Source organism: Amblyraja radiata, chromosome 14 (assembly GCF_010909765.2).
Source record: "Amblyraja radiata isolate CabotCenter1 chromosome 14, sAmbRad1.1.pri, whole genome shotgun sequence".
In the NCBI taxonomy this organism is placed as follows: domain Eukaryota; kingdom Metazoa; phylum Chordata; class Chondrichthyes; order Rajiformes; family Rajidae; genus Amblyraja; species Amblyraja radiata.
Window position 1 is genome coordinate 31,429,844 of NC_045969.1, and position 11,761 is coordinate 31,441,604.

An 11,761-nucleotide genomic window follows, 5' to 3' on the forward strand; every position below is an offset into this window, starting at 1 on the left:
CCGAATCTGACCTTTCTGTCCTGGGCCTCCTCCATTGCCAGAGTGAGGCCCAGCACAAATTGGAGGAACATCGCGTCATGTTTCACTTGGGTAGTTTACACCCCAGCGATGTGAACATTGACTTCAATTTCAGATAGTCCTTGCTTTCTCCCTCCTTCGCCTCCCCCTTCCCATCTCTCCCAAAGCCTACTGTCTCTGCCTCTTCCTTTCTTTTTCCCACCCGCCTCCCCAAATCCATCTGAAGAAGGGTCTCGACTCGAAACGTCGCCTATTCCTTCTCTCCATAGATGCTGCCTCGCCCGCTGAGTTTCTCCAGCATTTTGCATGTAATGATTATAATTCTAGAATTCAAAAGGGGGCTATTTCATGGGTACTCTTGAAACAAGAATGAATCAATCCACAATCCACAATTTTGTAATGTCTGATAAGAGCACTGTCTTAAAAGATTAAACAAAATACCAATTACTTAAAACAACTAACAATATAATGTATGTTTTTAATTGTAAATGTAGATTATGAGGGTATGTTTTTAAATCTTTTTTTAAAGCTGGCAAGATCTTAGCTAGTTAAAATAATGTTTACAGTAACAGTTTATTAATTTGCTGTTTCATTGAAGACTTTTGTTACAAATACATGGTTATGACCATACTATAGAATTGGACTTGCTGGAAAATGGATTACACTTTGCAAAAATATCTGATGCTCTGTACAGGTGCACAACCTTTTATCCGAAGATCCAAATAACGAAAACCTCCGAATAGCGGCCATTTTTTCGGTCCTTGAAGAAAGGTCCTTGAAAACGTTCACCGAGGGCGGCCCGCAGAGGTGACAGCGGAACCTCCGGTCGGTCCTCGAAGAAAGGGGAACTAAATCCCCATTCATAAAAGAGAAGGTGAGGGTATATTGCGCGGGAGGGTTAATAATTGACAATATGCTGCTGCCTGCCAGCTGAGTTAAAAAGTTCCCACGGTAGACTCACGATACACAGTGTTTCGTGAGTCTTGCGTGGGAACTTTTTAACTCAGCGGGCAGGCAGCAGCAGATTGTCGCTCGCTTCAGTTTCACCCCACCTACACCCCTCTGCTTCCCGGCCATGTGTGTGACCCCTTCCCTCCCCTCTCCAGCTCCCCGCCCATTGCACCGGCGCGGGGGCTTTGCACTGTCTTCAAGTCGGCGATTGCAGCAGAACCAACGGGACACCGACCCCCAGGCCCACTGCAAGCACGGAGATCCCAGAGACCCACAGCCAACAGCAGCCCAGCCCCGTTCCAACTCCAGAGGAAAACTGCAAACTGGCCGGAGACGTCAGGACCACCAGAAGCCGTTCCCCGAGCTGCGCCCCCTCATCGGGACACCGACCCCCAGGCCCACTGCAAGCACGGATATCCCAGAGACCCACAGCCAACAGCAGCCCAGCCCCGCTCCAACTACAGAGGAACCTGGGTTGCGGATGACGGGGCGCAGCTCGGGGACGTCGTAGAAGCCCATCGGGGAGCGAGTTCCTGTTGGTCTTGACGTCTCCGGCCACCTGCCATCCTCCGGGAACTGTACCACCCTTGCAGGAGAGTGGGGTTGTTTGCAGTTGCAGAGGGAGGGGGTAAGGGCGGTACAGTTCCCAGTCTCAGCTCCAGTCCAGGGGGGTGGCCGGAGACGTCAGGACCAACGGGACACCGACCCCCAGGCCCACTGCAAGCACGGAGATCCCAGAGACCCACGGCCAGCAGCAACTCCAGCCCCGCTCCAACTCCAGAGGAACACGTAGGGGCAGAAGCTGATGGTGTGCAAGGTACGTCTTGTTCTTGGGGTGGCGGATGAGGGGGCGCAGCTCGGGCTGTGGGCAAACTGCCACTTGTCGCCGTAGCGGCCCATCGGGGAGCGGATTCCTCTGGAGTTGGAGGGGGAGGGGGGTATTGTGCTGTTTGATCGCCCCCTGCTATCCCAGGGACAGGGAGACACAGCGGCTTTTTAGACTGGTGGGCAATCACTTCCAAAGTTCTGCCCACACAGTCAGTACACCTCTCCTACACTGCATTTCATACAAACATTTATTCTGCAAGAAAAAACTACATTGAAGACTCAAACACGCGACAGAGTTTATTGCCGGGATCAAGGCGCAAACTCGCGACCTTGCGGATATGAGCCGAGCACTCTACCACTGAGCCAGCCATTAAAATCTACGCTAAAAAATTTCCATTCCGAAGACCGACAAATTCTGAATTACGAAAAGTGTCTGGTCCCAAGGCTTTCGGATAAAAGGTTGTGCACCTGTACTAACATAACTCATCGCTCTGGAAGAAGTTGTCTCAAATTCATTGTTTGACATTACATGCAATGCTGGCATGGTTTAGACTTGGTTTGAAAGCTGCTTACACATTCCACTGGATTCCCAAACATATTTTGAACTCTGAGGCGATGTAAATTTTTAGATTATTCTCTGTATGGTGTCAAATATTATCGTTTTAAGCTCCACCAGAAAATCTGTGTATGGATGGAAGCACAAATGTTCATCATTCTTATAAAATTAGAGGTATGTATAATAATGAAAAGCATAACTAAAATAGACAGCCAGAACCTTTTTCTCCAGGGTGGAAATGTCAAAGACTAGAGGGCATAGGTTTAAGGTGAGAGGAACAAATTTTAGAGGAAATGCGCAGGGCAAGTTTTTCTTACATAGTGGTGGGTGCTTGAAAAGCACTGCCAGAGGTGTTGGGTGGGTGCAGATACGATAATGGCATTTAAGAGGCTTTTAGATAGGCACATGGAGAGGCAAGGAATGGAGGGATATAGATCACGTGTTGGCAGAGGTGATTAGTTTAATCTTGCATCATGTTTGGAACGGGCATTGTGGGCCGACGGGCCTATCCCTGTGCTGTATTGTTCTATGTTTCATAGGTTAGTGATTTATTATCAAACTAGTCGTTTAATTTAGCGAAGCAATAGCACAAAAGTCTGTTCTTGACTAGTAGCTAGGTGAAATCAACCATTTATTAATCCAATCTTATTAAGCCTGCTAATACACCATTAAACCATATATGTGAACTGTTGTCTTATTGTGTTGGTGCCGTCTGTGGTTTCTGATGTACACTACGCTTGGGGAACATTCCCCATTGTTTGTCTTCTAGGTTGGTTGTAAAGCTTCAATTTACAGAAGTAGGGCAGTGGTTTCCTTGTTGCTATCTGGAACAATACTTGTACTAATGTTATTCACGTTATATCCCTCATCAAGTATCTGTACCCTGTGGATGGTTCGATAGCATCACATATTCTAATTCCTCTGACTGCTTAGCACGTAACAAAAGCCTTTCGCTGTACCTTGGTACATGTGACAATAAACTAAACTCAATCTCAAACTGTACATGTAGTTATTAAATATTTTTCAGTGCTGTGTAGTAATCAGTTGATAAGTTGGTATCTCTGAGACGTGTTGCAGTGAAAAGTATTTATTTATGTCTTATTGCCACAGGTTAATGTTTCTTCACAGGAGGCCCCCGATTTGCATCCAAAATAGACCAGTTAAAGAGCCATGCTGCCAGCCTGCTGACCATCCCATCTGGCTTGGACAAGAGCATTCACAAACACCAGTTTGGCCCCCAGAAAGCCAGAACAAAATCCATTAATTGTTGGAAGTCGGCTTACCTGCCCATTAGCAAGGAATCTACAACGATGGACACAGAATCTACATACTCTGGATATTCCTACTATTCAGGCCGCTCCAAGAGTTCTCACAGACATGGGTATGTATTGTTTCTTTTAGAGTAACTTTTAACATGGTCAATGTAATTAGGCTTCCATAGTAACTAAAGGGAGACCTTGTATAAACGTATCTGGGAAAGAATTGGAGGAAGCTCCTCTTTGGAACACTGCTGACCTTGTTTAACATTCAACAATAAGTAATTGTGTTTCAAGGAAATCTACGCCCATTTAAAATCATTACAAATTTAGGAATGCAGTCTTTAGGCCCTCTGAACAATGAAGTTTATTTTAAAAGCATGATGTGAAGAAATTCTAGTGGAAAATTAACAAATAAAAACAGATTTAAACTAAAATAACCTAACATTAGATTATCAGAGCCACTTCTGTCACTTTAGAGGAAAAAAATGTTAAAATAAATAAGACGGGGCTCTTAATGAATAAGTTGCCTCAACCTCCAGACTGTATTCCACTTGGCAGTACGGTGGCGTAGCGATAGAGTTGCTGCCTTACACCAGGTTTAATCCTGACTACAGGTGCTGTCTGTACGGAGTTTGTATGTTCTCCCCGTGACTGCGTGGGTTTCCTTTGGGTGCTCCGGTGTTCTCCCATACTCCAAAGGTGTACAGGTTTGTAGGTTAATTGGCTTTGGTAAAACATTTAAATTGTTCCTAGTGTGAAGGATAGTGCTAGTGTATATGGATCGCTGGTCGGTGTGGACTCGGTGGGCCAAAGGCCCTGTTTCTGTGCTAGATCTCTAAACTATAAACTAAACTAAGCATGATGTTACAGCAAAGGAGAGTGATTTTGATTTGATACACAAGAAACATGTATTAACAAGGAATTATAGATGCCGGGTTACAAAAAAAGACACAATGCTGGAGTAACTCAGTGGGTCAGGCAGTATCCCTGGAGAACATGGATAAGTGGCTTTTCGGGTCAGGACCCTTCTTCAGCCTTATCTGCCATGCTCGGTGCAAAGCATACTGTATTCTTCATTAAACAGGATTTTAACTGAGCATTTGACATCCTGATAGATGAGCCATATATATTTCTATTGGAGGATATAGCGTATTATATTAATTTAGAAGTAATTGCACATTTGCATGGTAAATTATCTATCTTCAGACTTGACTCTAGTCACACCTTTCTTTAGGTAGCTGATGGTAATGCCTACATTCTATGTTTTATTTTCCGTAGAAATATGAAGTCAAGCATTCCAAGTGGCACACCAGATTAGATCATCACAATCCTGTAATGGTAGAATTTGGGTGCAATCCCATAATTGTCATTGTCGAGGATTCTTTCAAGATGAGATGACCACAATTAAAATGCATTCAATGGAAGGAAAGGGAAATGTTTAAAAGAGAGAGAGAGAGATTTTGACAGCTGATTACAAAGCAGCTTTTGCAGAGGACAGAAAGCTGGTTTGCCTCTGTTCCTCTGCATGTTGTACGAAGAACAAACGCACAGAATTAACTAATTCCTAATTTGTGATCCTTATTCACAAATTCTATTATGCTGCATTTGGATCATCATAAACGTCATTGATAATTACGTGGAGTATTTTTTAACACTTATGGTAATGTCCATACCAATTTTGACGAGGAATTTTTGAGGGATGATTGCTGGACTTTGTTTTGTTGCAATAAAATATCCTTGCATGTTTGAGCTAAACGTGATGAGTATAATAGAATATCAGATTAGAAGCACACATATTATTTTCCTATCGTCAATGTTGAATTGTTTGCTTCACATTATGACATAACGTTGACTGGTATTAAATAACATTAAAGCGTAAATCACTGCATTTCAGGGAAAGGAGTCGGGATCGGCAAAAATCTAGAAACAAAGATGGCAGTCGTTCTGAGAAATCTGTTACCATCCAAACACCACCTGCAGAGCCACTGCTGGGCAATGAGTCCAGTCGTGGAGACGAGACAGTGCAGGTACGCACATTTCAAAATAACGGCTGTGTGAGTAGATGCTACTGTTTAAGTTTCGAAGATTTTGCTGCAGCTATTTTTATTATCTTAAGTTAGTTGGTTAAGTTAGTTGTATCCAACTAACATCAGGAAGGCTTTGAATATTATGATGCATGTATCTTGAAATTTCTGTGTAATGGTCCCCTTATTGGATAGATGTGTGTATAGATGTTCAGACCCTCTCTCACACCTCCCGCTGCTGAAAGACTCATCCATGCCTTCATCTCCTCCCGACTGGACTATTGCAACTCACTTCTCCTTGGCATCAGCTCCACCTACATCAACTGACTCCAACTGGTCCAGAACGCAGCCGCCCGATTCATCACCCACACCAAATCCTGGCATCACATCACTCCAGTCCTCAAACAACTTCACTGGCTTCCCATCTCCCACCGGATCACCTACAAAATCCTGATCCTCACCTACAAAGCCCTCCACCATCTGGCCCCCCCATATCCCACTGACCTCCTCTCCCCCTACCAACCCTCACGGTCCCTCAGATCCACATCAGCCAGTCTCCTCTCCATCCACAAGTCCAACCTCCGCAGTTTTGGGGACAGAGCCTTCTCCAGGGCAGCTCCCAGGCTCTGGAACTCCCTCCCCCAACTGATCCGCAATTCCGTGTCCCTCACCATCTTCCAGTCCCGCCTCAAGACCCATCTCTTCACCTCTGCCTATCCTTAGCCCCACGTCCCCCTCCCTTTTCATCTGTGCATTAATTGCCTCATATTGTGTTTTGAATTGAATTCTGTCTTTACTTTGTGTACTAGTCATGTCTCTACTATTTATTTCATTCCCCTTACATGTTTTTCCTCTACCTGCTAAATTTTTGTAAGGTGTCCTTGAGACTCTTGAAAGGCGCCCATAAATAAAATGTATTATTATTATTATAATTATATCTTAAGTTAAGCTACTTACCCTGAAATTTGGTCCATTTTTTCCTTTTCCCAGTGACTGAGAAAACCAAGGGAAATTGTTTCCCAAATTTTCTGTAATTGTAGAATAATAAAATTAATTTTTGGGCATGAATAGTAATTGTTGCGCAAACATTCGACATTTTATGAATAAATGTTCCATGATGCCTCAATCACAATTTTCTCTGCCTTAAATCGAAGTTATCAGCCATTTGGAAAATAATTTCAGGACTCCTCCACAATTGTAGAACATGTTCTACCCAATTACATTTATGAATTTTAACATCCTTTCCCTCACCACAACTGTACCCTGCTATCACTTCTAAGACTGTATGAAAGCAATTAAGTTGTCATTGCCCATTAGTCCTGTACCTGAAGACTCGCAATTATACCTTGCACATAATTCATTTTGACTATAACAAATTTTGCGATTTTCAAATCTGTATTTGGTTCCGTCACTCATGCTTTATTAATTTCCTCTCCCCTTTCTTAAACCCTCATTGCCCTTTTGCGAATGCTCCTTGGGATTTAGCCCTATATATGGCAAAACCATGATCAGTGAACTCAATCCTTCCTTTAAATCCCTGCAACCAAGTATTGTTTTTAATTGACTAACTAGACTAAGTGGGACCCGTTGGGTCCCTGTCACACGGGAGGCCTGGTCCCCCAACGCAACCTGTTCCCCAATGCAATATTCAACCACTCACCCATTTCCCCCAATGCAACCCGTTCCCCAACGCAATATTCCACCACTCACGCCTATCCCCCTCCCATCAAATCCGCCCCTCCCTGTCCCCCTCTCCCTCTACTCCCCCCTCTATCCCACCTTACCCATCACCCGAGGGCCGCTGGAGTGCTGCCCTTCCCGGGACCCGCGGTGTCCATCGCCAGCGGGTAGACAGCGGGGCTCAGTGCTGCCCCTTCAATCTCCCTCTACCACCCCATCTCCTTCCTCCCCATTTCCCTCATCCTCCTCCCCTCACACCCATTCCCTGCCCCAGCACCTACCCATATCGTGGAGCGGCGCCAGGGCCTGGAACTCGGCCTGGTTCTCGTGCTCGTCCCGGCCCTGGCTGTAGGCGGCCGAAGGACTCGCGGACCTGGGCCTCGACGGAGCCAGGCTCGCTGTGCCAGGGGCGGGGTGAGGGTGGCGAGCTGCCGAGCCAGAGCTGCCCGCAAAGCAGGAAGCGGGGGCTGTGCTGCAGGGGCTGCTGCTTGGGGCGGGGCTGCTTCAGGTCCCTCCAAAAGTCGGTTTAAAACCTCTGCCGGCCACCCTCACTCCAGTAAAGACGCGATGGCGCAGGAAGGGGCGGACCGTCCTCGAGAGTGACGGGAAGAGACTAATCCGCGCGACGCTGGAAGGCAGGAGAAGAGATCGATCTGCGCACGTGCGGTTTTTAAGATTTTTAAACCTCGCTAACGTTTACGACATTCAACCGATCAGAACGAAACGGTACAATTGCAGCATAGGAGAACGGTGATTGAACTGGCAAAAAATCGCGATGTTATTGCGAACAGTTTTTGCGCAAATGGAATGACCGCCAAACCTGATCAGAGTTTTAGTTATGTATAGATATTCATGCTAATCTTATCCAATCAATGTTATTAGCTATTCGAATATATTTTTCCTTATTCCCCCCCCCCCCTTCCCTGTTTAAGCTATATTGTGCGATTTTCTAAATGACTTGCATGCAGGTTGTTGTCAGTTGGCAAAGCAGAGTTAGTTACAACAGTCTGTTTACGTTTGGTTTGGCAGGCCTGTGTAACCCAGTATATATTTGTTCTTGACGTTTTGTCTTTGAATTGTGTTTCTTAGCCATGAAAATTTGTTCACTTGGAATTAGAAAGTATTTCTGTATCCTGTAATTTTTTTTTAAACATTCATTTAGAGAAATTTGTAATGCTTTTAAAGGACACATGTAGAGTGGTGTAAATGTCCTGAATTAGTAAGTATAAAAAGAGCAAACTGAACCTGAATCATAGGTACACGACATGCTGGAGTAACTCAGCTGATCAGACAGAAGAAGAATTGACACTTAGATTTACACCATCAGAAGAAAGTCTGAAGAAAGGTCACGACCCGAAACATCACTTATCCATTTTCTCCGGAGACGCTGCCTGCCCGCTGAGTTACTCCAGCAATTTGTCTACTTTGGGTGTAAACCAGCATCTGCAGTTCCTTTTTATTACATTTCAACGTACTCTGAATAGATAAAGATTTATTGCACACCCTTGCACCCACAGAACAGTTCAACTTCAATATTCCACATCCAATGCCTCATCAACCAATGCAGTATAGCATGTCAGGCAGTTTTCTCATGGCTTGGAATGTAGAAGCGGTTTGCTCAAGCTTTAAAAAAAAAAGCAATTTCCAAGTAATAAAATAAAGGATATAGCTTCAGTTTTTATCAAGGCAGGAGATATTATTTGTAATGGTAATAGAATTTTCAATAAATCTCCTGGCCAGGATCCAAATCTTCATTGCTGAAACTGAGGTAACCTCTTCATCTGCTGTTTCACAAGATGCCCAACCGTATGAGTAAAACGGCAGTGTGTTCAGGGACAGATGGCAAAGACCAAGTTCTTAAAAGTTTCAGGAGCAATCGCAGAATCGTGCACAAAGGAGGGTTTGTTACAAATTATTTCCAAAAAATGATATGTAAATTATAGATGGTGCTTGTGGTGGGAGTCGTGCTTGAGACCATCTGTGAAAAACAGCTTCTGAAGTCGAAGTGTCAGTCTCAACAAGATTTGAGGCAATTGAGATGCAAATCTTGACATAAGGAAAAGGAAAATCAAAAATCAGTTGCAAATGAGATTAAAAAGTAAATATCATTTAAAAGGTGTGTATTTAAAGAAAAGTCTTAGGTAAGTAATGTTATGTATACCCACCTGTCTCCTTCCACCCATATCCCTTCCTCTAGCTTCATATTTCACTCCCTTTGTTCACCATTTCCATCCCCTCCCTCACCTGGCTCCATCTACACTTATTCCCTTCGCCTTCTGGTTCCACCCATCTCTTACCCCACCCACTTCATGTTGCTATATACTGGCAATCTTTCTTGTTCTTCTCTGTCATGATGTAGGGTGTTGATCCAAAATGTTGACAAATCTTTTTGTCTCCAAAGATGTAGCTTGACCTGCTGAGTTCTTCCAGCATTCTGTCTGCTGTCCATTTAATTATAGTAGAATTTAAATGTATTTTATTCTGTTCTTCTAAATTCAAAGCTGTGCACTTGTGTTGATTTGAGGGGCTTTTGGAGACTTGCTAATTTGATATGGCTCTACTGCAATATTGGCATTGTGGTATATATTGGGGCAGTCATAGAATTATAATCATAGAGTGTGGAAACAGGCCCTTCGGCCCAACGCCCTCACTGACCAACTTGCCCCATCTACACTAGTTTCTCTCCCCCCCCCCCTAAACCTGTGGTTCATGATTCCCCTGCTCTGGGTCAAAGACTTGTGCCTTCACCTATATAATCCTCTCACTGTCTTATACACCTCTCTAAGTTTACCCCTCATCCTCCTCCGCTCCAAGGAATAAAGTCCTAGCCTGCTGAACTGCTTCGATACTCGAGTCCTGGCAACTTCCTATAACTGGGTCACCAACACTGAACACAATACTCCAAATGTGGCTTCACCAATGTTCTGACAATGGTAACATGACCTCCCATCTTCTATACTGTGACTGATGAAAGCCTCCTTGACCACCGTATCTGTCTGTGAAGCCATTTTCAAGGTCAGTCAGTTGCATGTAGGGCAGGTTAAAGTCCTTTCTGATTTTGATTGTGTGTTTCTATAAATTGTTTGTAATGTAGAATTCTGATCATTGCAGTTTGCCTTGCAGGATGATAATTGGGGCGAAACCACAACAGCCATCACTGGGACTTCAGAACACAGTATATCACAGGAAGACATTGCAAGGATCACAAAGGATGTGGATGATGGTGGGCTGGACTGTACTCGACATTTGGGGATAGCCATCGCTGCTGTGCTTGGAGTATTGGTCTTTTTATCTCCCGTTGCCTTTATGGTGCTGCCTCAAGTACTGTGGCGGGAAAAACTCGACCCATGTGGTACTGTATGCGAAGGGCTGTTCATCTCTGTCGCCTTCAAGCTACTCATTCTTCTCATCGGAACTTGGGCACTCTTTTTCCGCAAGCCCAAGGCGCAAATGCCACGAGTCTTTGTGTTCCGGGCACTTCTGATGGTGCTGATCTTTGTGTTTGTGGTTTCTTATTGGCTGTTCTATGGTGTACGCATTCTGGATTCGAGAGATCCCAATTATCAGGGAATTGTTCAGTATGCAGTTTCGCTGGTAGACGCCCTCTTGTTCATCCACTACTTGGCCATTGTGCTGCTGGAATTGCGTCAACTGCAGCCCATGTTCACTGTGAAGGTGACCCGGTCCACTGATGGAGAATCCCATTTTTACAGTGTGGGTGTACTGAGGTATGTGATATAAATGCCCCCTAAGGGCCTCTTTTGTTGCTATCTTAGTTTTTCCTTTGCCTATTATTTTCTCCTTGTACTTGCTAAAAGTTTTCAATACTGCCAATAAGACTCTTTAGACCTCAGGCTGAAATTAAAATGTCAACTTTTTCTTTGCCTATTATTTTCCCCCTGTTGTACATGCCACATTTCAATGTGGCCAATAAGGCCGTTTAAAGCTCAGGCTAAAACTTAAATTCTCAAGAAAAAAATAATATTGGCTCGCATTATGAGTCACTGTTTGATGTGTGAGCTAACCTTGCAATTAGATGAGGATACAATAAGCTGAAGATGCTGGTTTATTTTTTTAAATGACACAAAGTGCTCGAGTAACTCTGTTGGTCAGGCAGCATCTCTGGAAAACATGGATAGGTGACATTTGGGTCAGTCTGAAGAAGGCTCCTGACCCGAAAGGTCACCTATTCATGTTCTCCAGAGATGTGGCCTAACCCGCTGAGTTAATCAAGCATGCGGCGTCTTTTCATGTTATATGGTTGTGTTAAGAGCACAGGACATCACAATATAGGATGGCACAGTGGCGCGGCTGGTAGAGCTGCTGCCTCACAGTGCCAGGGATCCATATCCACATCCAGATGTACATGATCCATATCTCTCCGTATCCACGTGTCTATCCAAAAGACTCAAATGCATCTCATCTGCATTTGTCTATTATTTTTT

General features: G+C 44.3%; 1 protein-coding gene across 2 annotated transcripts in view; it reads left to right on the plus strand.

The window, feature by feature from the left end:
- vangl1 (VANGL planar cell polarity protein 1) overlaps positions 1 to 11,761 on the plus strand; it is a 40,741-nt gene that overhangs the window by 7,902 nt on the left and 21,078 nt on the right. Inside the window, exons 2-4 of one of the 2 annotated variants that reach the window (XM_033033007.1) lie at positions 3,464 to 3,734; positions 5,507 to 5,639; positions 10,440 to 11,044. In XM_033033007.1, coding sequence (XP_032888898.1) covers positions 3,664 to 3,734; positions 5,507 to 5,639; positions 10,440 to 11,044 — 809 coding nt within the window. In that variant the 5' untranslated portion in view covers positions 3,464 to 3,663. The remainder of the gene's footprint in view (positions 1 to 3,463; positions 3,735 to 5,506; positions 5,640 to 10,439; positions 11,045 to 11,761) is intronic. The other variant, XM_033033008.1, reaches the window with a different exon arrangement.